This window comes from Cuculus canorus, chromosome 7 (assembly GCF_017976375.1).
Source record: "Cuculus canorus isolate bCucCan1 chromosome 7, bCucCan1.pri, whole genome shotgun sequence".
Classification (NCBI taxonomy): Eukaryota; Metazoa; Chordata; class Aves; order Cuculiformes; family Cuculidae; genus Cuculus; species Cuculus canorus.
The window spans coordinates 23,620,601-23,648,223 of record NC_071407.1 but is presented as its reverse complement, the minus strand read 5'-3'; the positions used below and the strand labels follow the sequence as shown (position 1 = coordinate 23,648,223).

General features: G+C 37.4%; 1 protein-coding gene across 37 annotated transcripts in view; it reads left to right on the top strand.

Moving 5' to 3' along the window:
- Positions 1-27,623, top strand: part of KCNMA1 (potassium calcium-activated channel subfamily M alpha 1) — a 427,072-nt gene that overhangs the window by 242,672 nt on the left and 156,777 nt on the right. For 35 of the 37 annotated variants that reach the window (XM_054072172.1, XM_054072163.1, XM_054072142.1 and 32 more), the window contains exons 5-6: positions 2,536-2,647; positions 23,837-23,912. In XM_054072172.1, coding sequence (XP_053928147.1) covers positions 2,536-2,647; positions 23,837-23,912 — 188 coding nt within the window. Of the gene's footprint in view, positions 1-2,535; positions 2,648-16,598; positions 17,100-23,581; positions 23,717-23,836; positions 23,913-27,623 lie in introns of those variants that run through there. The other 2 variants (XM_054072173.1, XM_054072174.1) reach the window with 2 other exon arrangements.

Sequence of the window (27,623 nt, the reverse complement as noted above, 5' to 3'; positions counted from 1 at the left end):
AGTGAAAACCGTTACAGTTCAGTACTGGTCACTGAATGTGGTTTCAGTGTTCTCAATGGAGTGGCAACCACCTCAGCCAGACTAGTGAATTCTTGATGTATTCCTATGCTACTGGATATATCTTTGGCAGTTGAAGGTTGAGATAACAGCTGGTAGAGCTGCTATATTCCATTTTATACCCATCCACTTTCCCAGACTGCAAAACAGTGCTTTGCAGAAGCTGTAAATACCAGTCAATGTGCTGAAATGTATGTCCTTAGAATACACTTAGCACTTGCTGCGGTGTCGGTGATGCTAGTTTAGGATTTAAAAGTTGGGGCATCTGAAACAGGTAGGCCCTTGGAAAAGTTTGGGCTAGTAGTGCTTGCAATTAGAACTGTTGGGGATTTTTTGGTGGTTCTTTTTTTAATAGCCCTTGAAAACCAGCTTTGCCTGTTTTTAATTGGAAAATCGGAGGCAGGAAAAGACGCCTCAGACATAACAGAACTACAAGGTAAACTTCATGTGAGCAGAAAGCCTGCCACATTGGACTTCAAATTTGGCACAAGTGTTGCCTCGTGGTCTTCCTTTGTCCACTTTGCTCCTGGATCAAAGGAGCTCTTATGTCACAATGGTGGTTGAGTATCTCTTATTCACTTCCAACCAACATTTTCTGATCCAATAAGGAATTTTGTTGCAAATCTGGGTTATTTCTGATTAATATCTCCTGTGAGAACTCACTGGCAAATTTGAAGTATTTGAAGAAATATTTTAAAATCTCATCCTTTTCCGTCTGTTCCCTCCAAAATGAGGTTGCAAATCAAATCAGGTAAATATCACCATACCTTCAGTTCTAGAAGATATTTGTGTTCAAACACACATATATCCATTTAAAAATCTTTATTGTCTGGTGTCCAACTGTGCGAAAAGTCAAGTCTGCAAACTGCTGACCAAGTCTAAGCCCAAAATTCATGAGCCAGCATAAAATCGAGCAATAGTGTCTGGCAGAGATACAGCAAGTATGGAAATGATCCTTCTTTGGAAGTGACAAAGATGCTACTGCTTCTGGAAGAACCTGATATTTCTTCAAGCATGGTAGGATTGCTTCTGCAATGAAATGGGCTTTTATTAAGCGCTAATTACCTAAATGAGTAACTGTTCAAATACTTCCTTAGAAAAGTATGAGTGGCCTTTACAGTTAAACAGTTAAATAAAACACTTTAACCTTTTTGAAAGGCTAAAGGTTGTGCCCTGTGTAAAGATAAAATGCTGATTAGAACATATATTGCAGGTAATGAAAATGTTGATCTGACATCTTAAGAAGGTTTTAGTCCCAAATATTTTGACTACTTCTAAATTCCATAGAAGTCATTTGAAAGTCTCTGAAACTGGGTATATTCATTCAGTTTTCATGCTGGAGCACTGTTGAGCAAAACAGACTACCAAAATGTCAATTTATTTTTGTGTTTGAGTCTCCTCTGCAGCAAACACTGCTCATGTGGTCTGTCTTCTTTTTAAGTATGGTTTCAATATTTGTGACATCAGTAAAGTTTCCTTTCCAATGTTCTATCTGGGATTCCAGCAAAGTTGATGTGCTTCATAAACATTTTCTGTTAAAGTTTTAAAGTAATTCTGAAGCAAGGAGACTAAGTGGATGAGATAATAGCTGAAGCATGTCAGTATTTGCTTTGGAAGAAAGACAATGAGTATTGTCTGTAATTCAAAAAATACAATCACTGTTTTTAAATACGTTAGTTTAAGTTTTAAGACTTACATGAGTAAAACCACTCTGTTAAATATCTTCAATATGCACTAAAATTTTAGTTTATTTGTACATGTGTATTTCATATTTGTATAAAGCATGTGTTTTAATTATTACCTAAATGTGAATAGTAGTTTGACCTTATTTAAGCACATAGATGAATAGGCAAGTTCAAACCGTAATGTCCTTGGCATCTCAGTTTGCCAGTTTCCCTAGATGGATTTTGCAGTAAGGAGAGAGAAATGGCCTCACCCATGGCACAAGGTGAAGGACTGAAGTGCTGTTGCAGTCCTGAACTATGCCTTGTTAGGGAGTCATCCTGGTGATCACCCCTAAATAGGATGATAATGGGTCTCTTTGCGTGCACTATCATGTATTTGGAAACCTGTGAATGGCAAATACATGATGAGACTACTTACCAGCATGTTCAGTGTGCTAAAGCAGAGGTGATATACTGTGAAATATTTTATATTTGCCTATACTTTTCTAATACTACTGATATATTGTCAACAAATGTACAGAAAACATTTTTTAACACAGATATGAAAACTCATAATATAAATGGTCTATCTCTGTAGCTAGACCTTTCTTTTTGATCTCGGTATGGTTATCAAGCAAAGCACAATACAGACTGTTTTCCAGTGAGACATGTAGTTGTGTCTGGAGTGACTTAAAACATCGTTTACTTCTCCGCTAACTTTGCAGTTTAATATTTTAGAATGGAAAATAGTGCATGTAATTGCAACCACCATGAGCATAATCTGATTCTTTCATCCCTCATCTTTTTTTTTCAGTTCATAGCAGCCAATGACAAGCTATGGTTCTGGCTAGAAGTTAACTCAGTAGTAGATTTCTTCACGGTCCCTCCAGTGTTTGTGTCAGTATATTTAAACAGAAGTTGGCTTGGTAAGTAAAATAGTTTCTTCTTAATTTCTGTTATAAAAATACTTAAACTTTGCACATTTTCGTGGAGAATTTCTTCACCTTTTGGCATCGTGTAAACAGAAGAATGTTACCATAGCTGTTTTTTACAGTGAGTTTGCCATTTCAGTGGACAGGTGGGTTATGTCAGAAGAAGCACATGCAAAGTCTATTTTGTTTTTTATTTATTCATTCATACACTCTCCTACTCTTAAGTGGTGGTGAACCCCAGCTTGGAAGTCCTGTGTAATGTGAGGCTGTTTGTATAAAATGGTGAATTTGATGCAAGTGGCTTAGCGTACAACTTGAACTGGTGATCCAGACCATTCGTTCACCAAACTGGGTTGCCACTAATCATTGTCAATAATGAAATAAATGAATTGTCTTCACACTTCCAGCCAATATCACTAAGATTTTAATCCACTGAAACAAGAACTTTGGAAGATTTGTTTAAACAGTTACTGGGCTTAACGTTTGTGTGAGAGTGCTAGGAATGCCTTAGAAAAGAGTACGACACATGTAAAAGGGAATAAAACCTAAGCAGAGCAGAAAAAAATAAACCAATTAAGGAACATCCATAGTGTGGCTTATGAACTTTCATGTGCAATGCACATTCTCTCTACTTCAGTAAAATGAGGGTCAAAAGTTGAGAGTTTTTATTCAGAGAAAACTTCTTAAAAGTGGCATCCTTTGTGAATGCCCTGTGTTTAGACAGGATGTGGAACCTCACAATTTGACAATCCATTTCTCCAGAAATGCAGGCACTCATTGTCCCTCAAAACTGAAGAAAGTGGTCATCTTCAATGTTTCACATAGAAAAGAAAATAAAACTGGGGATCTTTCATAGTATTACAGAACTTCTAAGTTGATACAGACCTGGAAAGACACAAAAAATTCTTGATGAATTACTGTTGAATGAAAAGAGATATAAATGTGTAAGCACATCAGTATTCATGCTATGTACATCAGTGGTTATTAGTATGCAATGAAAGCAGTAAAACAGCCAGAAAAGATCACTATGTGTCTTCATCACATGCTTCTGTCATGTATTTAAAATGAACTAATACTATTTGAAGGAGAAAATGATGTACAGTTCCATATTATGATGGGAAATGAAATAAAAAAGGGATATGTAAATAAAAAGCAAGCTTTTGTTTGAAACAAAATTGCTGATTTCACTAGCTATAACTCAGTCCCAGATTGTTTGCATTATGTGAAGTGATGTATTTTCACTTTTGAATGCCACATATCAGAGTTTACTAGAACTTTGAGATTAAGATCACTGTAGATGAAGTCTAAGATCAAAACCAAGAATCACAGGATACATAGGAAAGGAATATGAAATGGGAAAACAGCAAAACCGGAAAATTTGGAAAATGAGAGGAAAAAGTAATGATTTAAGATGAATACCCTTTGTGAAAGTGACTGCATAATTGACTGACTCATGGTGACACAGCAATCTAACGAGCAGTACCAACAGTAATAATGAAAGATTGCCCATTTAGGAGTTTCTGCTGTATAGCTTGTACAAGATTTTGGCCATTTTACAGGCAGAGTTCAGCATTGTATTTATATTTATTCATAGAGTTGAAAGGATTTCCATCTCTATTCTTCCATCTCACTTTTTCTTAATTTCTCATTTCTATTCCCATTTTACCTGTTTTCTCATAGAACATCCCTGAGATATTTACTGAGGCACAGAATTTTTTTCTTTTTTAGTGTACTTATCTTAGGAGTGACGTATTTACTGTGTTTGAGCTTTGCATCCGCTTCCTTCCACTGTGTTTATTCCAAAGGGGTTTTCAGTTTAGGGAAAACCATCCTTAGTGAAATAATTCAGTTAAAAAATGTGCACTATTTGGGTCCCTGGCATAGCTGTAATTTAGATCAGAAGATTAGTATTTTGAGATGCTATAGTGAAAGAGCATTTAATCAAATACTGTGAAGTTTATTCATTAAGATTGTCCATTCCATTCATTACACCTTTTAAAGAGATGGCAAAATTTACTCTGCCTGTGGAGCTTGATTACTTTGGACATACTTGGAGGTGACACAGTGGCAGGACTTGGGGTCTGAGTGGAGAGGAAAGGGTGCTATTTGGACCATACTGTTTACAGTTTCAGGTTAGAGGTCTGCTATTCATTTTCTTTTTGTGTAATTTTTGCAATTGAGGGAGAAATCATTGTGGGGAGGGTGATTCGGAACACACAGCTTCTGGTTTCTGCAACAAATGTCCCTGTAGAAATAGAAGTCACAGAGAAAAGCCTTATGGCAAAGCAAGTAAATTGAGGGTGTTTAATATTTCTCAAGGCTAAAACTACTTAACAGATTTGGACTTCAGTGTATCCCAATAACTCTTTACATGTTTTAAGATTTTTTTTTTACTGATTAAGCAGGATTCTTTTCTATTCCTTAGATTTCAGGATCAGTTAGGACCTAAAATACAATACATTGTCTGGATTGTATTGTGCATCAGGGTTTATTTCACTGTTGATTCATGTCAGTCAGCTGTGAAGAGTTAATCTAGGTACTAGGCAGAATGAAAGTCACCAGAATGTGGCTCCCTGAATTCCTGATTTCACAAGAACTGTCCTGGTTTAGCTAACTGGTAATAACCCATGAACACACATTTTAAACAGGATTTAAAAAACCCAAGCCATCCTAAATAAAAAATAAACTTTGCTTTTGGAGCACTAAATGTGAAGTATAGCAGAGGAGATGTGGGCTGAATGTATCCTCTTTTAATGTGCTTTAGTGGAAAGCCAATGGGTTTTTTTCCTTTTCTTATGCTAGTTCAGAAATGCCACTATTTGTCTATTTTGTAACTCTTAGTATGGGCAACCTTCCACTTTCCCTTCTACTGTTTTGCATTCAGTTGTTCATAAAAGGTATTTTTGTATCTCAAAAATGCAGTGCATGAATGAAATTTTCAATCGGTATTCACAAAGGATCTTGTTTCAGATCAGATCTTCCAGTGTACAAAGTTCAATATGTGAGACTGATCAGGTTATGCTTTTCCATCAAAAGCTTTCTATGCTTGGTAGGATGTTTGCTGTATAATGTACAGCTGAAGGCACATTAAATCTGCAAAAGATTTAGACTTGATAAATCTTTAGAAAAGATTTCTGGAGTATAATTTTTGCTAACATAGGGCAGCATAAGAAGAGTACATGAGCACAGTACAGCTGTCACATGGCTTGATCTACATATTCAAATACTGGGGGGAGTGGAGAAAGGGAAGAAAGTTGTAATGAATCTGTAATTCAGTGATATACGTTGTTTTGACGGTGTAAAAAGTTCCTATGCTCTGACTTAAATCTGTACAGATACAGACATCAGTGTTTTCTGATGTTCATTTATACCTAGATCCCCTTGACATTTTTCCAACACTTTTTTGCACACTGTAGCATTTGTGTAATCCTTACACATAAACTAAAGCTGTCCTTTCCACAATCATGAATATTTCTTGCACAACACTGTCCAAGAAGCTTTCTCATAGTGGTAGGACTGTTCTCCAAGTGCAGTCTACTCTGTAGTGGAGAGCATCTTCTGAAGGGGAGAATGATAACAGAAAGAGGGGAGTTTCTCACTCGAGATTTCACAGGTAGTTTTGACCATTAATTTCAACCAAATGATACTGTCTTTACAAAGTGAAGGTAGGTTAAAAAAGGTCATGGGATGAAACCAAAGAATTTGCAGTAAGACGAATAATCATAGAATCATGCAGTGGTTTGGGTTGGAAGGGACCTTAAAGCCCACCCATTTCCAACCCCCTGCCATGGGCAGGGACACCTCCCACTAGATCAGCTTGCTCCAAGCCCCATCCAACTTGGCCTTGAACACCTCCAGGGAGGGGGCATCCACGATTTCTCTGGGCAACTTGGGCCTGTGTCTCACCACCCTCATTGTGGAGAATTCCCTCCTAATGTCTAATCTAAATCTCCCCCCTTCCAACTTAAAGCCATTCCCCTCATCCTATCACTACATGCCCTGGTAAAAAGTCTCTCCCATCTTTCTTGTAGCCCGCTTTCAGTATTGGAATGCTGCTGTAAGATCTCCCCAGAGCCTTGTCTTCTCTAGGCTGAACAACTCCAACTCATTTTTTTTTTTTAAACACTAATTCATCATGATCTGAGTATCATAGCTAATTTTCAGATTTAGATCTTTGTTTCTTTGGATAGCTTGCAGTCTCGGTAATGATTTGCACACCACTTAACAGTGTCATTCTATCTTCTGTGATAGCAGTGGCACTTCAAATAACTGAAATACCATTTGTCATGTACTTGTATGCTTATGACAAAGGAAATATTGATTTTATGAGCAGACTGTATTGGAATAAATGGCCTTGACAAGATGATATTGTTAGAGGAAGATTAAATGTGTAAAATATGATCTTAGCTTCGCATTTACAAGGCCACGCGAATGAGGGACAATCAGCCTTAAAACTACAGTGATTTAAATAAAGCCTAATGTATGGGTTTGATGGTGTGTCATATTATTGAATCACAGAAATGAATGATAGACAAGATTAATTAAACAATCTACTTCCTTTTCCTGACCGTGTGCTTTCAGTGCTTCATCTATTCTGCAGTACAAAATTTCAAGTGATAGAAATTGTTTAATTCCTAATATATTCCATTAACAGGAAGATTTTTTTTTCATCATCCTTCTTCCCTGACATCTCCTTTAGTCTGGGCAGCTGCTGAAGTCATGCTATTTATTCAGAAAATCATTACAGAATTACAGTGGGAGAAGAGAAGACAGAAAACAGATGCAAATGAAGACACATGCACAGCCTAGAGAACAAATACCTTTGTGTGGTAATTAACATAGTTATGGAAAAGAGGGGATCCTTTTTCCAGTCTTGCTCAAATTTTGTGCAGGTCTTGCTACAATTTTGCCCAAGTCTTGCTACAAACATCTCAAGTCATTTTGGATGAGGCTTGTAGTCTCGGTATCAATTCCTCATCTGACAACGCTGTTCTGGACAACTCTGGTAGACATTCAGCTATTTTTGTGAGTCAGGGTATGAAATTGGTTTCCCTCTGTTGAAATACATAGGTGGCTTTGGAGAAAAAAACGGAGTGCTTATTAAGCTGGTTAAGGTCATGGTGTGAATGCCTTTTGCCCACCCATCAAGTGTGCTTCAAGATCTTATATGAAGCTTTCATTAAAAATCTGTGACATGAAAACAACATTTGTTTCAAAACTTTGTAGTCTTCTTTTGACATAACCTCAACAGAACAGCTCAGCCTGAAGCCATATTTCAATCTCCAGGACTTTATTCCTTTTAGAAAACTTATATATTGTAATGGAACTTAGAGCAGTACCTTAGTTGTACTGACACAAGGAAGTGCTCTGGTAAGTCAGTTGTAGGGATACCAGTATAAGAGAGGGGTTATGAGCTCCAACCCTTTATATAACTACTTACTGTCTTTTGATGTATTCCACAGATGTTGAAACTATCCCTTTCTTAGCACCTTACATTTGTAATGACTTAGTTGGTTAAGTATTGCGTATTTCTGCCATCTATTGGTAAGAACTTTGAATACACAACCAAATTCTACAGTATTTCTTACAAATCTTTAAAGCTTTTGGGGTCATGCTTAGGGAACTCATAATTCACTTGCGCTGTTCTCTGGCACTTGCATTCTTTGAATGAGGGGTATTTAAAACTGCTGCTTGTAGTGTCCAGAAAGATCATTATCGTTAGTCAGATGCTTTCCCAGTTTCCCTGAGCTGCCTACAGCATGTAACTAACCTGCACGGTTTCTTGAATGGTAACACGAGAGAGAAGATTGATTTTTTTTTTTTTTTTTTAATTTTTTTTAACTGCTTCTTTTACTTAAAGGTCAGTTGAAAGACAGGTTGAAAATAAAATGCTATTCTTTGGCTCCAGGATAGTGTGTTAACTTGCATAGCACTTTGTAAGCATTCAATCATTATCCTTTATCTGGTTGGTTTCTCCCTGGTCTCTTCTTTCACTGATTTCTTGGTAAGTGGCTTTTTTAATTGAATCTGATAATTATTGTTGCAGAGTGTGATCTTCTCAAGTTCGGATTTTCAGTGCTTGTTGTTTATCCTATTTTATACTTGATAAGTAATATTACTATCAGTATAAGCCCCAAATGAGAAGTCCTTATACATAGAACATGAGAGTTTATATTCTAGTAAATTTAACATGTTTTATGATTTCTGGCGACTGTTTTTGAGCTTTAGCTCATTTTGTATTCTTAAACATCTGACTTCTGAAAAAGAACTTAAAAGTTTTCTCTCTTTTATCTTCTAAGCCCTGGACTAAACGTACTGAGATGTGCATGTAGTTCCATTAATTCAGCACCAGTTGTCTTGTATGCTCCATGGTGCGTAAGGGTTGGTTTATATGGGATTAAGAAAAAACGCATTATGCAGTTCAAGTAAATAAAAAAAACCACTAGCTGGTTTCCTCCTGACCTTTTTGCAAGACAGAATTAGTCATAAGCAAGTCCTGTTCAGACTGAGGTTGATGTGAAATTATGGAAATTGAGATCTCACTAGAAAGATCAGAAGCTAGGAAGCTGATATGAGACTTGAGGAAGTTCATGCAGTGGCTGTTCTTACTGAATATCAGAGAGCTCTGAATGAACTTGTGTAGCCAGCTGAGGCTCGAGGTTTGTATACACCACATCATTCATATCCTTTCAATAATCTTTTGATGATTCCTTCACTCAACTTTCTAAGTATGAATCTAAGAAGAGTCAAGAAATGATTTGATTAAGATTTTTGCTCTTTGACTCTTTCACAAAGAGAAACTTCATTAATACATTTATTTATCAGCACTGCTTGACCATCATCACCTCATAGGGCACAACCACATTATGATTAGGTAAATTACTTCTTGTGCTTCCATGTTTCAGTTACCAACATGAGCAAAATTCTGACCTTCCTGCTTATGTGGCATCTCAGCAGTAACAGTTGGGTGGGTAATAGTTTGTAACAATTCTTTGTTCTTCCTCCATCTGTTCCTTGATCTACTATTCAGTTTTTTCAGTTGTAGTAATTTGCTGTACAGAATCAGGGGACATGCAGGGAAGGAAAATTTAGGATGTTGAGATAAGTATTCTTCCAGCTGAAGTATTTAAGGCTTTTTCTGAGATTTTGGACTGCAGGATATTTGTGCCATCTGGCAGAATTTCATGCAATATTGACTTAAGAAAACAGTGTCTTTCATAATTTGTCACTCTTTGCCACTTGTTTTTGCATATTTTTTGAATGCCTAAGGTTCTCTCATACTTCTGTATTTATACTGTCCATGTTTACATTATGCAGAACTTATTCTTGATTCACTGCTGACCCCCAGACACTTAACATTCATTAACCTTGTTAGCACCTTCAGCAGAGTTTAGTATCATGCTATCTCAAAGTCTAAATAATAACATAAAAATAGAAGCATAGCAGTGAAAATCTGGTCACGGACATTTTTCTGCATCACAAAAGTGTCTGTGAAGTTATTGATTCCTCTGTTACTCCTTGCACTGCAGTGTTGTACCTGATAGATTATCAGAACGTCTTTGCCGATAAAGCTCAAAGGGTGATATTCGCTTGCTTTTTATAGGTGCTTCCTTTTGGATCTTTCCACTGCTTTTTCCAGTTTCTTCTGATCAGGGACCTTTCTAAAATGGAGCACTGTTAAATAAGCTGCTACTAAACTTCAGAATTCACTTCTATTCGTTCAGGCATTTATTTTTTAATTCTTTCTGAAAAGTATCCTAGAATCATTAAGATTGGAAAAGACCTCCAAGATCATCCAGACCAACGGTGAGCCCATCCCAACTGTGCCTACTAAACTATGTCCCAAAGTGCCATGTCTACAGGCTTTTTGAACACCTCTAGGGACGGAGACTCTACCACTTCCCTGGGCAGCCTCTTCCAGTGCTTCACCACTCTTTTAGTAATGAAATGTTTCCTAGTGTCCAATCTAAACCTCCCTGGTATAACCTGAGGCCATTTCCTCTCATCCTATACTTGGTACTTGGGAGAAGAGAGCAGCACCCACCTCACTACAGCCTCCTTTTCGTAAGCTGCAGAGAGTGACAAGGTCTCCCTCAGCCTCTGCTTTTCTGGGCTAAACAATCCCAGTTCACTCAGTTTCTCCTCATTGTACTTCTTCTCCAGACACCCCCCGCCCCAGCTCTTTTGCCCTCCTCTGGACATGCTCCAGCTCCTCAGTGTCCTTCTTGTAGTGAGGGGCCCAAAACTGAACACAGGATTTGAGGTGTGGCTTAACCACTGCCGAGTACAGAGGGATGATCCCTTCCCTACTGCTGCTGGCCACACCATTGCTGATCCAAGCCAGGATGCAGATGGCCGTCTCAGCCAAGAATCTGTATGTTGTATTTGCAAATTCTATATAGGCTTATGTTAGTTATGAAACATTTTGCTCTAAATCCTATCTGCCAATCTTGCTTTTTTGCTTTCTTATGTATAAAGGGATGAGAAGCCAAAGAATTTTTTTTCTTGGTATTATAGCTTCCAACTACCTAAGCTTATCTTGTCTTCAAAGTTGTTCAGGCCTTTGCCAGAAGTAGGCTTTGTTAAGAAATCTCCCTAGCTGCTACTTCAGGTTAAAAGCTGAAATATTGGAAAATCACCCTCTTTGACTTTGTCAGCTCTTTTGTTTGTTGCTAGTAAAAATGTAGCAGGTGGTAGACAAAGATAAAGAATAGAAAAATGTATCATTTAATTTAAAAATAGTATTTAAACTTAGAAAAATGTGGGTTTTATGCATAATTCTTCTAGTATATAAAACTTTTTTCCCTAAAGCCGTTTTTTTTGTTTCAGTTATAAGTGACAGGGAAATTATTTTGCCGCCTTTTAAAATCAGCTTCTCTAGAGTAAGGTAGATGGAAGTGGCAGGTCTGGTACACAGCATTTTGTTCAGTGTTATTCTGTATCCTGTGCTGGTTTTATTAAATATAATAATATCGTAGTATCCCTGTGGAGGTTTAGTTGAAAAGAATCAGCCATTTAGTATCGTGTCAAGTCCAGTTTCAAGAGATTTTGCATTCAGGTCAGGATATTGTGAGATGATAATCTGCATAATCAAAAGGAAAATGTTGTGGTCCCTCATCAGCACAGATGACTGAGAGCCAAATGGTTTTGTCTACCGCATTATGAGATTATGAGAGGTACTCAAAACTCTCCAGTAGTTATTTCTCCATTATCACCTAGTTACTCTGCTGCTTACTATAAATTATCTATCAGCTTTATTATCTTCCTAATTGCTGATTATGTTTTGTTTTGATGAACCCTTGCTGTACAGAGTATTTTCCTTCAGAGCCGTATGAGTTTTTCTGTCCAGGTGTGCCCATGCTGCACTGCAGAAATACACTGGTTCCTTTTCAGTCACTGTGCTCCCAGCAGTTAATGCCAATCTCATTCATCCACACTGCAGCCCTTTGGTCATTCCTAGTGTCCCATGCTTGAAGATGAAGAGTAGTTTCAGTTGATGCTTGACCTAAGGGATATGAATGCGTAGCTCCATCGCCTAGCAGAAAGGTCTTTTATTGCTGTGAGCTAGCTATGATGTTAGTGGCCACAGTGACACTGTGTGTTGGTGTCAGAGTGAATATTGTTTTCACGTTGTACCAGTCTGCTCACTTTTAACTTAATTCTGATCTAGGATACTTCTCTTGGAGGTCAGTCAAGCGAGTCAGTAAAGTTCAAGGACGCAATGCCTCTTCAGCCTTGTGGCAGAATAAAAAATAACAACAGTAGGATAAATATAAAATCCTAATATGATTTGAATGCCTTTCACAATCTGTGTATTTATTCTTTTTTCAAAATCCAACCTTTGCAACCCTTTCCCATTCAACATACAGCTTCATAGAATGACAGAATTGTTTAAGTTGGAAAAGGCCTTTAAGATCATAGAGTCCAATGGTTAACCTGGCACTGCCCAGTCCACTGCTAAACTGTGTCCCTAAGCACCACATCTATGCATCTTTTAAGGTCTCTCCTGACACAAACCAGTCTATGATTCTGTGGTTCTAAGACTGCTTTTTAGTACTGGCATGGGTTGAAATAAAGGATACTGCTAAGTAGTGTACGGACCTACTGTATTATGCTAAGCAATTAAAACACCATAATGTTTGGTTTCTATGAAATTTTATGTCCAAATTCTTATCTGACAGCTGGTATGAAGTATTGTTTGCTGTTATTACAATAAAAATTTAAACCATGTTAAAGAGTCATTCTTTATGCTGGGTAAAAGGACATCACTTCTTTTGGACAGGGATAAATATTTTATTAAGTTCGGTAGCTGTCTGGTCAGAAAACAGATTTTATTTCTTTTTATTGCACTTGGATCATAATCACCTACAGAAATTTGTGGTGTATCAGTTTTGTAACCCATTTTTAATAATTAACGTTTATGTATCTGCTCATATCTATTATGTAAATATTGGGTTTGTGCTTTTCAAAGGCTAAAGGAGATTCAGTGACCGGGATTATATCATACCAGTTGATTAGAACTGAAATATTTGACTCCTTTTCAACTCTTATTTCATAGCATGCTCATTATTTCTTTGGCAGTTATGGCCTGTGCCTTGTGACTCACAGGAGCAAAGACAGATAGGCAGAAGTGCGAGTCCTTTTTTAAACCATAGTCCTGCAGCATGAGTCAGGCTTTACATCTGGCCTTTGTTCCTATCATTCGTCCTGCCCCACAGTAACAGCCTCTCAGGATAGCATATTCCTGATTTTAGTGTGATTTGTTCCTGATGAATGCCAGAGAAAATTACACAATATGCTACCTTGGCATTCTTCAAGAGCTGGGACTGCTGTGTGTTGGTAATAGGCACTTGAAAAAAACCAAGTTTCCAAGAAGACCCATCTTGATTTTAGTAGTATCATCCATAAAATGTCCAATTAATTTAATCTCAAAAAAAATCAAAGAAATAGAAAGGCATATTTTGAATATGGATCTAGAAAGGATTACACAACTGTAAGATAAAGAAATACAAAAATGAGTGATGAATAAACTCCTTTTCTCCCCAGCTCTTTTTTTTCTATGAGGTAAGTATGAATATAGTTTAGCCTTCCCTTCATGCTTTCTGTCTTTCATTTAAAATAGCACCACCATCAGTTTGGTGGGATAATACTTCCTTTATAAAATATGATTCTTACAAGATAATGCACTCTGCTTTTATGTAAAGATCTATTCTTTCAGTACTAGGTTATATCTTTGCTTGCCTTATGCAATGTGACATCAACATCGCCTGGAGTGGTATAAAGAAGCAAAGTCAATGTTTACATATCTAGTGACTCCGTTGTTGTTGTTGCTAGTGCCAAGATTTCTGAAAATGGTTTAATATCATAAGACTTTGACTCTGGGAGACAAAAAAATAAAGGGTGCAACTACATACCTTTCTTCAGGAACTAAAGTTTGGGTTGTAAACGTTTCTTCTACATCATTTAGTGACATTAATGAGTGGTAAGTCCTTGATAAAATGGACATTAGAGTGTTCTGGCTTTGTCATAACCTATAGGAAGTGCTACAAAGCTGTACTGAAAATTCGTTATTGGCCAACCTGTGGTATTTTTAGTGTTCTGGAACACCAGGTTATTTTTATTTTTTTTCTATGAAAAATTCTTCTAAGTAATGCGAACATCTTTGTGTGGCTCTGCCTGTGATGCTGAGTAGTGCTTCCCAGCAGAATAGGTCATCATCCTGCTGCTGCTGCATTTTAGATTCATACTTCTACCTTGTGGAACGGGTTTATTTTAGATTTATTTCCATTTTTAGTCCATTAATTTGTGTTTTCAGATTTTGATGTGTGCGACGGGTTTAGTGCTGCCCTGACAGAGAAAATTCATAAAAACTGGGCTATGCCAGGGAGCTGTAAGGGTTAAAGGAATACTGTCAAATTACTAAAACCAGAATCGTTGAATGGTTTGGGTTGGAAGAGACCTTAAAGCCCATCCAGTTCCAACCCCCCTGCCATGGGCAGGGACACTTCCCACTGGATCAGGTTGCTCCAAGCCCCATCCAACCTGGCCTTGAACACCTCCAGGGATGGGGCAGCCACAGCTTCTCTGGGCAGCCTGGGCCGGTGTCTCACCACCTTCATAGGAAAACATTTCTTCCTGATAGCCATCTGAATCTCCCCTCTTTCAGCTTAGTATAAATTATGTAAACTAAACAGCTTGGCTCTTGCTATTTTTGACTTGGGTACTGTTTTAGAGATGTTCCAGGCTCACAAAGTAAATGGATTCTACACCCAAACATTTGCTGTACGGAGTACACTAATGATAGGTTTAAAATTGAATAATAACAAGATTATAATACTATTCAAGATGAGACACAAAAGGAGCAAAAAATAGTCTGCCTTATATGGTATGAAGTATGTAGGACATAATTTCCGTTCGAGCTGTACAAGAGATGATTAGTGACATAGATAAGTACTACCTTGTTCAAATCCTTCTACTTTTGAGTGGAATGATCCAAGTGTTCAAAAGTGTATTATGTATTATTATGTCTGCATGCTTACGTAGGCAACCAAAACCTATTCCCACTATACTCAGTGAACTTTACTATTGTGACCAGTGAGAGCAGGACCAGGTTGTTTGGAAGAACGTAGTGTGAAGGTTACAGTGTAGGGGGGTCACAGAAGTGGCTTGTCTCCGATTTGCTCACTACGTGTGACTTGAACTTTGTGTGCACTGTTCTCCCCTTTTCTATATTTGGCATTGTCACACTTTAATAGTGTCGCCAAAGCTCCCTGAGATCCTGTACATTTCCTATAAGCACTCTATTTTTGTGTCTGCGTTGCATTGTACTCCAGATGGCACTGGTGTATTTTTGGCATATACATCTTTGTGGATCATCTGGGGAAAAAAATAGGAATGATAAGCGTATTCCTCGAAGTGAAGATAGCTTTTCAAGATAAGTTTGTATCTTATGGACCTACCGGAAAGCTGGGGAGGGGCTTTTGATCAGGGTGTGCAGAGATAGGGTGAAGAGGAACGGTTTTAAGCTGAAAGAGGGGAGATTGAGATGAGACCTTAGGCAGAAATATTTTTCTGTGCGGGTGGGAAGCACTGGCCCAGGTCACCCAGAGGAGTGGTGGCTGCCCCATCCCTGGAGCTGTTCAGGTCAGATGGGGCTTTGAGCAACCTGATCCAGTGGGAGGTGTCCCTGCCCATGGCAGGAGGTTGGAGCTGGATGGGCTTTAAGGTCCCTTCTGACCCAAACTCCTCGATGATTCTGTGAATGTTCAAAGCAGGAAAGTTGACTAAGAAAGCGTATGACATATCATGGGAGGTAATACCTCACATTGATATTTTATTTAAGATATTTTTTCTCTTTGAATGAAATAGTAGCTGGCTGACAAAAATATGGTTTTGTGAATATTCGCAGAGCAAGTCTGCTCGAGGGAACTAATGCACTCTGTTTTCTGTGCTCTAGCTTGATGGCTAAATTGTTGGGGGTTTTTCCTTCAGTAATATAGCTGTCATTAACCAGGATTAGATGAAGGGTTGTTGTGTTTGTTTGGATTTTTTTATTTCATCTGGGATAAATCCTGTAAGAGTTGGCTGATTATTTGACCTCTGCCTCTGCAGAATAGATCTAACTGGAAGACAGCTATGTAAAGTCGCCAAAGAAAATAAAACACAGTGAACAATTCCCTTTATGTACGTGAATTACAGCTGTATTCTTTATGACAGTACCTGTTCCTTCGAAATGAACAGCATTGCATTTGTGGCGTTTGGATCAATGGGTGTGGCTCTTTGATGTATCTGAAAGAAGCTTATGTGGTAATATCCGGATAGAAGATGGCTTTTAAGCTCTAATACATTATGGATCAGCAGAGCATCTGCACTGCCTGCCTGCTTCTCTGATTTGATTTGTCCATCCAGTCTGTGATACTCTTAGTCTGTTTGGGTGAGGCTGCATTTTGCATTTGAATCAATTCTGTTAGTTCCGTGCTGACAGAAATGGGCTAGATTATACTGGGTAACCTTTCGGTAACAACATGTAAAGACAAACTTTTCATTACCCTATGTCCAGTTAAATAAATCTGCTTCCAAAGAGAAGTTCTGTCAAAGGACGAACTCTGGGCTGTCTCGCTGTGTTGGTACTGGCTTAGCAAAAAGAAGGATAAATATATGACTGTCTTCACTGTTGGTGGATGCGGTGACTGAAGACTGGACCACCAAAGATCCTGAAGCTGAAGTTATATAGTCATGATTCCTGGCAAGATTTTAGTCTACCACAACCCTTCTGGGGGCACACGCACAGAAACTTATAAAAGTACTAGACGGCGTAAAAAATCTCTTGGAGAATTGTTTCAAAATGGATATCGTGTCAAAGCTGGACATAGTATCCCTGAAAAGGAAGAACAACGTACTTTTCGAAACTCCTTGGTATCTTGTTATAGGGTCGGCTCGTACTGGGGTAAGGTCTATCTCTAGAAGTTTTTTTTTGGAACTGTAGTTTGTGAGTCTGTCTTTGGTGCTAGTGTTATTCTTTTATAAAAAGAAGTTATATTTAAATTTTTAACTTGAAAATAATGCTGCAGGATTTTATTAGTTGCTTTATAAGAAAAATTACTTCCCAAACTCACATGCTATAATGTGCCCGTATATCCAATACCTCATCAGAGGGATTCAGGATTCTCCTAGAATCAAGTAATTCAGTCTTCATTGAAAGATGGAATGTAATAATCTGCAAGGGTGGAGTTAATAAGAGATTCTTCAAAAACTGCTGTCGTTATTTTCACAAGTGTAAAAGTAAGTTAAAGGAATGGGCAACAGAGAGATTTATTAATGAATCTTTGATACAGCATTGTTTGAAAGCAATTGGTAAAAAAAATCTGTAGATTCTGAATGTAATGTCTGTTTGCTGTCCTGGTTCGTAGGGTATTGATTTTTTCGTGCTGTGGGTTCTTTTCCCGGCTTGTACACTTGCGTAACAGAGGCAGGAAAGTGTATGAAGGTATTTTGTGTTGCTTCCAAGGAATGGCAAATTCTTTTTCTCCCATGCTATTTCTTCTCGTCTTGCTCTTTGTGCTTTCATTTTCAGACCTATGTACAAGGAGTGGAATTTCAGATTGCTCTGCTATATTGTGTGAAGACATTCAGGATAGGATTATTTTACATCCTAACAATTATCCCTCCACTATGTGAATCTCAGAAAAGGTTCTGATTTCTTAAATATGGGCTGTGTTTTTTACAATCTTCAGTAAACCTTGTGGTCCTAACCAAAGACAAGGTAGAAGTAGTCGTTCACAGGTTTGATGAAGATACCACTCTGATGAATGAGTGAATTGCTTGTCAGGAGTAGAATCTCTGTGGATTGAATTCTTATACCAGTATTTTGGATATGCTGTTGACAGAGAAATGAACATATGGCAATAAGAAAGGGATTATGTGTCGCATTGATTAGAAATAATGTAATGCATGATGGTGTTCTGGTAGATTGAACTCTCATGTTGAAGGGGAGAAGTATCCCAATTTCTGCTTTTTGTTTTTTAGAATCTCATTAAAGACAAATATATTGAGTTGTTATTTCCTCCTCTTCCCCTTTCCAGATTCAAAATTGTAAATTTCCTTTTTGGGGGTTTTGTTAATATATGGGTAATCCTGATTGCTGCCCTATGTTAATCCACTAGAAAGCATCAGCCGAGCAACTACAAGACTGTCTGACAGACAGGAAAATACCATATTTTAGCACCTTTAAGACTGAAGTCAGATAAAGGTAGAAATAACATAGTTTGTTTTGCCATAAACTTTATAGAGGAAATTATTTTCTATTGCAGTTGCATTGCTAGTGGCACATAGTTTATTGGTCACATTTGTATCACTGTTCTGCTCTAAAGTATGTATTTTAGTAGGTCCTTAGTAAGGAGTCACAAAGCAATAGCTGAAGGTTTTTGCACCTCACCTCACAGCACTGAACAAGTGCGTAGTGAAATCAATAAAAATTCTGTTGTGTTCTAGATGTATCCCAGTATTCCAACATAGCATATTGGTTCCTGTTGCACTGATCACTGATTTCTGAAATATGTAAAATTGATTTCACTTTGTTAAAGGGTATTTGACCTCTCTTAGTGACCCTTCAAAATAGGCCTGAAAAGATGTGGATTTGTCAGTTTTTCCTATCTAAATTAAGTATATTGAATTTCAGGAGGTCAGAATTTGAGCTGTGAGTCAGGTCTGGTTGTTCGGGGGCTTTTTGTTGGGTAGTGGTGGTTATCGTTTTGTTTTGGTTTGTTTTTTTTTTTTTTTTTTTAACAGATTCCAGATTGAACATTGAGAATCTGAAATCAAATTACATCACATGTTATCCAGGACATTATCTAGTAAAACTACACATATATTTTATGTTTTCACTGTCCTTTGAAAATGGTCCATTTAACTGTGCAGGCAAAACAAGTAGCTAAACAAATATTTTCACGTTAAGAAAATAATCCTGCGGTGTGCTTGGAGTTTCATTTGAATCATCTACACCTACAACTACAATTATTGTACTAGAGGCAGAAGCTATTAACTAAAATTCTTTTTCTCCTATTGTTAAAGGAATCTGATTTGATAATCCTAAAAGTATTTGTGGTCTATAAATCTATGAATCTTTGAGCTTTACCCTGGACATTGCAGCTCAAAGTAACTCCAGCTCGGAAGCATCCTTTAGTCATCCAGGGATGGGTCCTCCACTACCTCCCTGGGCAACCTGTGCCAGTGTTTCACTACCATCATTGTAAAATATTTATTCCTTATATTCAGTATAAATCTACCCTCCCTTAGTTTAAAACCATCACCCTGTGTCCTGTCACCAAAGGCCTTGCTAAAAAGCCTGTCCCAGTCTTTCCTGTAGCCTCTTTCAGTACTGGAGAAGTACTTAATGATGGAGACAAACCATATACTTCCTGAGCATTCCATTCAACAGTTTGCTCAATTAACTTTAACAGACAGGATCCTGCGAAATGTGCAAAATTTGAATAGACATAAGAAAACCTATTTCAACTACTGTTTATATCACTTAAATGTAAGTTTTATGGTTACAAAAGAAATCATTCTTCCCCAAATCTGTAAAATACATTCTCATATATTGCAAAGGAAAGAGAGATGTACACATTTGTCTAAGTAACTGAGACAGGTTTGGGAAAATGGGAATTTTAGTGCTTCTGTTACAAAATTTTGCATACTATGTATAAATAGACATAAAAAAAAAATCTGTTCTTGGTTAGTTGGTACGTCTCAGAGATAATCATCTTAGTTGTGCGTAAAGCTTTATTTGAAACAGAGGGAGCGGACACTAAGAACTAATCACATTATCAGTAACACAGGCTGTGTTCTGCAGATGCTTTGTCAATAATTGCTTTTGAGATAGACTCATCAAATTTTTTTTCTATTTGACTTGTTTTAATTTTGATCTCCTGTGGCTTCATAGTAAGCTACCTAATTAATGATTTAGGGCATTTTTAGTTTGACAGCAGTCTCATTGCAACAAAGATATTGCTGTGAGGATTACCATGTCATCAGTTTACAGATGCATGTATGATTGCAAGCACACTTTGACATGTCATTAATACCAGCTCCAGTATGAAGTGCTGTGTGGACTGTTCCTCTGGGAATTATTCAGTTGATTTATTATCCCTTTACCAAGTTCAAAGTGATGAAAATAATCCAGCATTTAGAGGCAAACTCATTTCATCTGCATGTTCTTTTTACATTTTATTCTCAGCAGCAGCTTTTTTCTAGTCTATTTGAAGGATAAGGCTGAAATCTCTGAATTACCAGCCGTCTTTCGAAATGCACATAGTTTACTAGGAGGTCAAGCAGTCAGTGCTATTAAATGCTTTAGAGTGCCGGATTCATTCAAAACCAACAACTTGTATCTCTTTCACAGCCAAGCTTTAGAAATAACTGTTCAAGAGTGGCAATTCCCCTTTCTCCCATGTTTCAGTTCGGTTGATGTTAATGGATGTCGCCAATAGACCACACAAGTCTTTGTATGGTGTGACCTACTGCAGAGGTGGGCACACTGCTCCATGGTGCACTGTAATTTGTCCCTGCGACGTGAAGTTGGTTTGACTGACTGAATGTGTTGATAGTGTTATTGAGAGAAAACACTACAGTCATAGTGCGTTTCACTCGCAGGCGCTGGCCTGATGCTTGTACACTCAGCCCCTGAGAGCATGACACTGTGAGGACCTGGAAATAAGGTTGCTCAAACCTACGAGCTGCAACCCTACCATTGCCCAATCCTTTTGTGTTTTGTTTCATAGTTCTTTTTTATGCTATTGTGGAATGCCCATCTGTTATGAATACTCATGATTTTCTGATTTTAAACAGGCTGCTTCCCTGCTCAGCTGAAGTTCTTAGGGATGTGATGTAGTAGTAGACAGGTATGGTTAGACTTGATTATCTCAAAGGTCTTTTCCAACCATTCTATAATTCAGCCATAAGCCTTTCAGCAGCCCTAATTGCAAACTGTCTGCCTTTCTCACCATGGTTTATACTGAGTGCTACCTACTCCCAGCCTCTGCTTTTTAGCTCCTGAGCCAGACTCTCCTTGACTCTAACATCAGTCAATGTCAAATGGATTTTAAAGCTCTCTATTGGCTCGATTTGCTACTGAAGGTCATTACAAAGCTCAGAAGTGAACCAGCAAATTAGTTGCTAAATGCAGTGCTCTAACACTCTGTCCTGCTGAGGCAGATTGTACTCCTTGCTCAGCACCTGGTGATGAATGGGGATTATCAGGGCAAACAAAAGTGTTTCTCTGTAATATTCATTCTACTGATGAAATTTATATGATGTGACATCTCTAGATAGCTGGAAAGAATTTTATATTTCAGATAGGTTTTAATTAAAAAAAACAACTTTACAGGAAAACAGAATATTTTTTAATAGGCATTGAAAATACTTGGAATACAGAATTTGTGTAGACTTCAAAGGTGTACTGTCAAAAGATTTTCCTAAAATCTATTTTCTATACATATTTATTTACCAAAAGACTTTTTTGACTAATGCAGAATGTGTTTTATAATAAACACAAAAATCAGTATTTCTAATGTGACATGTTTCTACAAAAGCTAATAAAATGCAGAATCATAGAACGGTTTAGGTTAGAAGGGATGTTAAAGCCCATCAAATTTCAACCTCCCTGCCATGGGCAGGGACACCTTCCACTGGATCAGGGTGCTCAAAGCCCCAAAAAACCTGGCCTTGAACACCTCCAGGAATGGGGCAGCCACGACTTCCCTGGGCAACCTGTGCCAGTGTCTTGCCACGCTCATTGTGAAGAATTTCTTCCTAATGTCTAATCTGAATCTTTCCCCTTCCAGTTTAAAGCCATTCCCTCTCATCCAGTCACTACATGCCCTTGTAAAAAGTCCCTCTCCGGTTTCATAGGGGATATGAAGAGGCAGCATCATACAGGATCATGGTAGTTTGTGAAGTTTTCAACATCACATGTAGAGAATCTGTGCCTTTCATAGTGCCTTTCAATAGGTCTTATGCCTTGTTATGTCCTGATACTGTGAACTAGGAGGAGGTTCATATTAAATACTGCTTTCTTGCTACAGCGATGGAGCTCTCATATTATTTGCAAGCTAAGAAGTACAGAAAGTTGTATAAAATGACTTGTATAGGAAGCTAAAAATAGAACTGTTTGGGACTCAAAAAGAGTAGAATACTGGATAAGAATTCATAAGTAGAAGAACTTATATTAATGTGTCTCCCATTTTCAGCACTATGATGCAAAATAATCATTCTCTAATTGCAAATGGATCTGAAGTTTGTAATTATTAAGCATAATTTTATAGTTTTTTGTCTAGATCCTCAAATCTAGTTTTAAACTTGCCACTGATATCCATAGTCAGTAATTAAAAAGAAACTTTATATCCATGAAATACACAGACAGGAATGAGTTTCTACTTTGTTAAGGCTATAAGTTATGAGCTATAAGGATACTTCTAAGCCTTGACAAGAGTAAGAATTTTATTTAACAGCTTTCCAAGAGTAGTGCAGAAATAAAATTTTAAACACATCTCTCACCACATTCATCTTTGCTTTTGACAGGAACCTCTCCACTGATATGGTGAAGGTTGTGACTAGGTTTATGTGTTTGTTAGGACCAGTCTTTTCCTGCAGTTTTAAAAGGGGTTATAGCACTGGAAGTCGGTAAATTAAATGTCGATGAAGAGAAGGTATGAGAAGAAGCTGCCCTGGACCTAACTGTGACAGTTGCAGTACTGTGTTACACAACTTTTATATAATTCTTGGCTGTCTAATAAAAATGATCCTAAGCCTTATTTTAATTTTATAAGCTGTGCATGTGTATAATACACAATGTACTTTGATTCATATGCCAAAGATGTGCAGCGAAATTATTTAGTATCAGCATAAGTCTCTTAATAATTTAAGCCCTTAATCTTCTATATTATTTCCTTTTTGTGTATGTCTCGTTGGCTTTGCAGTTTTCTATTCATGCAACCTGAATTCAACACTAAAATACTATTTCTTTGTAAAAATATTTACTTATTTAGTAGTCCCAGTGCAATCTATTGCTATAGGTATAGTCTGATGGAAACAATTATAGTAGGTTTGTTGTTTTTCAGAGAGAATGTGTGGCTCCTCTGTTCTGTTTGAGTTTTTTGAAATTAGGGTGGAGATAAGGAGCATTATTATAATAAAAGATTTTACGTCATTAAGATTTGCCAATTTAATCAGGCATATACAGAGTCTGCTTTATCCAGGTTGTCAGATCTCTTGCCCATAATCTCTTATTTTTCACTAAGCAATGTGGAAGCTTGGAGGACTGAGGAGTTTCCAATCTGTGTCTTTGACAGCTTGGAAGAGAAGGACATGTACACTAGACCTAACAAGAGAACCTTAGTGAGGTTTTTTCCCTTTAGCTTTCAGTCCATATGTCTCCTCCCATGGCTTCCTCTATAATCTAAGGCTTTCTGGTAGGATTTTCAGCTGTTTAGGAAATCAATTTAAAACAATTTGAAAAAGACCTGTTAAGGATCTTGGAACCATTAAACATGGAAGAACATTTCAAAGGTATTTGACATTTTGTGTGCTAGCTATGTTGATGTTATTGATAATTGTCATTCTAAGTGATATGTTGTTATAATTTGAATTTTTCTTTACTAGAGTGTCTTTTGTTTTTCTGTATTGCAGGTTTAAGATTTTTAAGAGCCCTTAGACTGATACAGTTTTCAGAAATTTTGCAGTTTCTGAATATCCTTAAAACAAGGTAAGATCGTTTCTTGCACACTGAGTTAGTTGCATTGGTGACAGAACATAAATGACTTAGGTTTGTGGTCCTGGTAATACATTCTTTTATGGAAAAAAACCCGCTTATTTTCTGTTCTTCAAGCCTTTTTCCACTGATGAATGATTTCAAAGTGTTAGCACCTTTTGACAAGTCATCAGCAGAAGAATTTACTTGATGTGTTGTTACATTTGAAATATCTGAGCAAGACTGAGTGCTGATAAATTAAAAGCACAATGAATTACAGAGCTCTGCACTGATAAAATATTAATTATTTCTGTGTAATCGGTCCATAGTCTACTGCCTTGGAAAAACAGAAACTGCTATTTATTCAACAGAATGCACCTAAAAAGTAATTTCAGAAATAATAATTGTGGCTCTATTTCAGTTTTTTTTAACTGAGCATCCTTCTTCATATCAAAAACATTAGAAATTAATTTTGTACTCAGCTGTCTTTATATTGTGTTCATTGTCATTAGCATTTCTTTCAAAGAATATTTTAAATAATCCGAGAAACCTTCTGGCTTTCACTGATTCTTCAGGCTATTAATACATGAAGGTTGTGTAGAAGCAGCAAAACTTTGAGCAAAAGATCACTTTGAAGGAAAAAAAATAATAGGAACTTTCTTGTGCCTTGCAGTTGAAGACAACACTGCTTTTCATCATGATTCAGCTGTGTTGTTGAAACTAGCTTCCAATAATTATAATAAATTCATTTCCATTCTGAAATCCTCTGCTCTCTCCACCAGCTAATGATGCATGCATGAGGGCTTTATATGCAACTATCACTCTGTTTACTTGCTGTGTTTATTAGTAGTGGTGGAGAGGCAGATCTTTGAGATCTTTACACACTCATGGTAAACCCCAGTTTCTTCAACCCTTAAGCTTGGAAACCATTCTCTCCGCTGTAAATCTCTTACTATCTGGCTGCAAGAAATCCAGTTCTTGTCAAATTAAGCAATCGAAGAACATGTGGTGAAGATGTACTCCAGTAGCTTATAACGGTACCACTGTGCTAAAGGAAAGTAATTTGTGCAGGTATTCAGAATATCCAGCGGTTTGCATTTAACACACAGAGCAGCCTTGTGACAAGAAATGGCAGTCAATGGAGAAGCCCCATAAACTCAAAAGGATTTTGAATAAAGGCTAAAAAGCCCCTTCAAGAGTGGTGGATTTATAAACTTCCAGATCCGTAAATGAAGGGATAGTGCATTATTCGCATTCAGTATATTTAGGGCTGGCCTATTCGAGATTGACCTGTTTGTTTAAGTAGCGTTTGCCTAGTACAAAATTTACTCTTGGGTTAGATATCGTAATCTCTGTGATTATTTACATGAGTGTCCAAATATCTGTAAAACCTAAATGTTGATTATTAGAAGCAGAGCTTTCTTCTATGATTGCCTTTGACTAGAGGAATTCCAGTGTGCTTGGCATTAATAACAAGTAACTCATGACAGACAAGATAAGAAAGTGAAAAACTATCGAGGGCACTGCTATGGTTTTAGTATTTTGTGCAATTAGGGAAGGAATTCTGTCCTGGTTTTCCTCTTTCCCTCCATAAAAAAAAAAAAAAAAAAAAAAAGAGATTTGCTCTAGCCTCTAAATTAAAATTATTCCTGGAATTAGTGGCTGAGATATTAGGATTAAATGAGCATATATTATATACAGAATTGGCAGAAGGGCCATTCCAGCAATAAAACGGAGGCAGTGAGGAGACCAGCAAAGTAGTGCGGGACTGCTAGATAATTATTAGAATATCTGAAAAGCAGATATAATTAGATTTGAAAAGAACCAGTAAGGCAAAGCAAAATGTTACTGTTGTATTAAAAGACAGTACTGTGCTAAGGATCTTTGCCCCTAATTAGAAATTACATATATTTTACTCAGTATTTTTTGTCCCGTGTTCTATTAAATAGGACGAATTTTGTGGGGTTCAGTTGAAAATTTCTCTCCTTCACTGTCTCCTAATATTTTTTCAACAAAACTACCAAGGCTTAGAGCTCACAGTAAGGGATTTTGCACAGATGTTGGAAAGAGCTTAAAGAGCAGGAAAATGTTTGTGACTAATCCTGTAGCTATATTTAGGCTCTGGCAGGAACACCAGGAGCATTTCATAGAGGAGAGGTAAGGTACAATGGTTAATAAATTTGAAAGAATAAAGTGTACCAAACAAGTCATGTAAATAGTTATTTTTGTTGACTGCTGTCATTTACTTGTGTTACAATAATATATACACTAATATATACAGTATACAGTAATAAAATAACGGACACCAACTGGCATATGATTGTTTCAGGAGCCCCTTCTGGTCTGAGTTCAGGTGAAGGATGATATTTAGTCGTTTGAGCTTTGTATCAGCATGATTTCCATCGTTTAGTTTAATCTAGGAACCTATTTTTAGGGTCCTGTATTGTGACTGAGTGTTTTCACTAAATAAATACACACCTTAATCAACCATTCTTTAAGGAAGAGAGAAATAAGGAATAGGTTTTGATGGAGGGGAAAGCTAATTAATTGCAGTACTGCTAGTGCATTATATTTCAGTACAGAATTCATTACAGCATCTGTCATTACCAACTGTATTTCTTCCCTAGTGGCCACCCCCAGTTGTCCACTTCACTAACTGTAACTCTCAAGAATATTTTCAATGGAGCTGGTCCAATTTGTTTTTCGGGTTTATTTCTGAGCCTTGTTTAGGAAATAATGCATATTTATTGTCCTTAGTGCAGTTTCAAACAGAGATACTGATTAATTCTACTGCAGAACTACTATTAACACCGATACTGAATTTTTGGTAATTTCTATTCCTTTGGAACATATTGTGATTTTTCCTGAGGCATTCTTCTTCCTGAGAAATGCTTTCAAAACCAAAGGAGAGCTATTTCCAATACGTTTCCATGAACGGGTGAGATTATTTAGACACAGTAATACATGGACTTCAGTTCCTTGTGTTTTGGTGAGCATTCTTCTTAGCTTAGTAAGTTCTGTAAGAAGAGAGGGAGCAAGCTTTACTTATTTTTTTCCCCACAAACATGGTATTTTCCAACTGAACTAAGTGATGTTCTTATTTCAAAATCACTTCTGGCTGCAACAGGGAACATACTGCTCAGTGGGACTAGAAAGAGTTCAGAGTTTGACAGATAGGTTTCAGTCTTTGGGTTCTTTTTTGAAAGTGAATGTGAAGTATGAAATATTCTACTTCTACGAATGTCCACAGAGAAATCCCTAGGAGTTTCTGGAAGCAGAATAATAGGAAAATTCCTTAGAACTTTACACAGGAAGTGTAATATATCCAAGTTATTTAATTTGGGAAACATACTTTTTTTTTTTTGATTATTTTTGTTTTCAGATAAGTAGCATGACATTTACAGATTGGCTGCGATAGTTCCTTAATTGTTGGCTTTAACTACAGTGAAATAGTCTTGCCCTGTGGTCACATGTGCAAGTGTTAACATGCGGTTACTACAGAATCCTGGAATGGTTTGAGTTGAAAGGGACCTTAAAGCCCATCCAGTTCCAACCCCCCTGCCATGGGCAGGGAGACCTCCCACTGGATCACGGTGCTCGAAGCCCCATCCAGCTTGGCCTTGAATACCTCCAGGAAAGGGGCAGCCACGACTTCTCTGGGCAACCTTCTCTGGGCCAGGGCCTCCCCACCTGAAAGGAAAACATTTCTTCCCAAGATCTCATCTT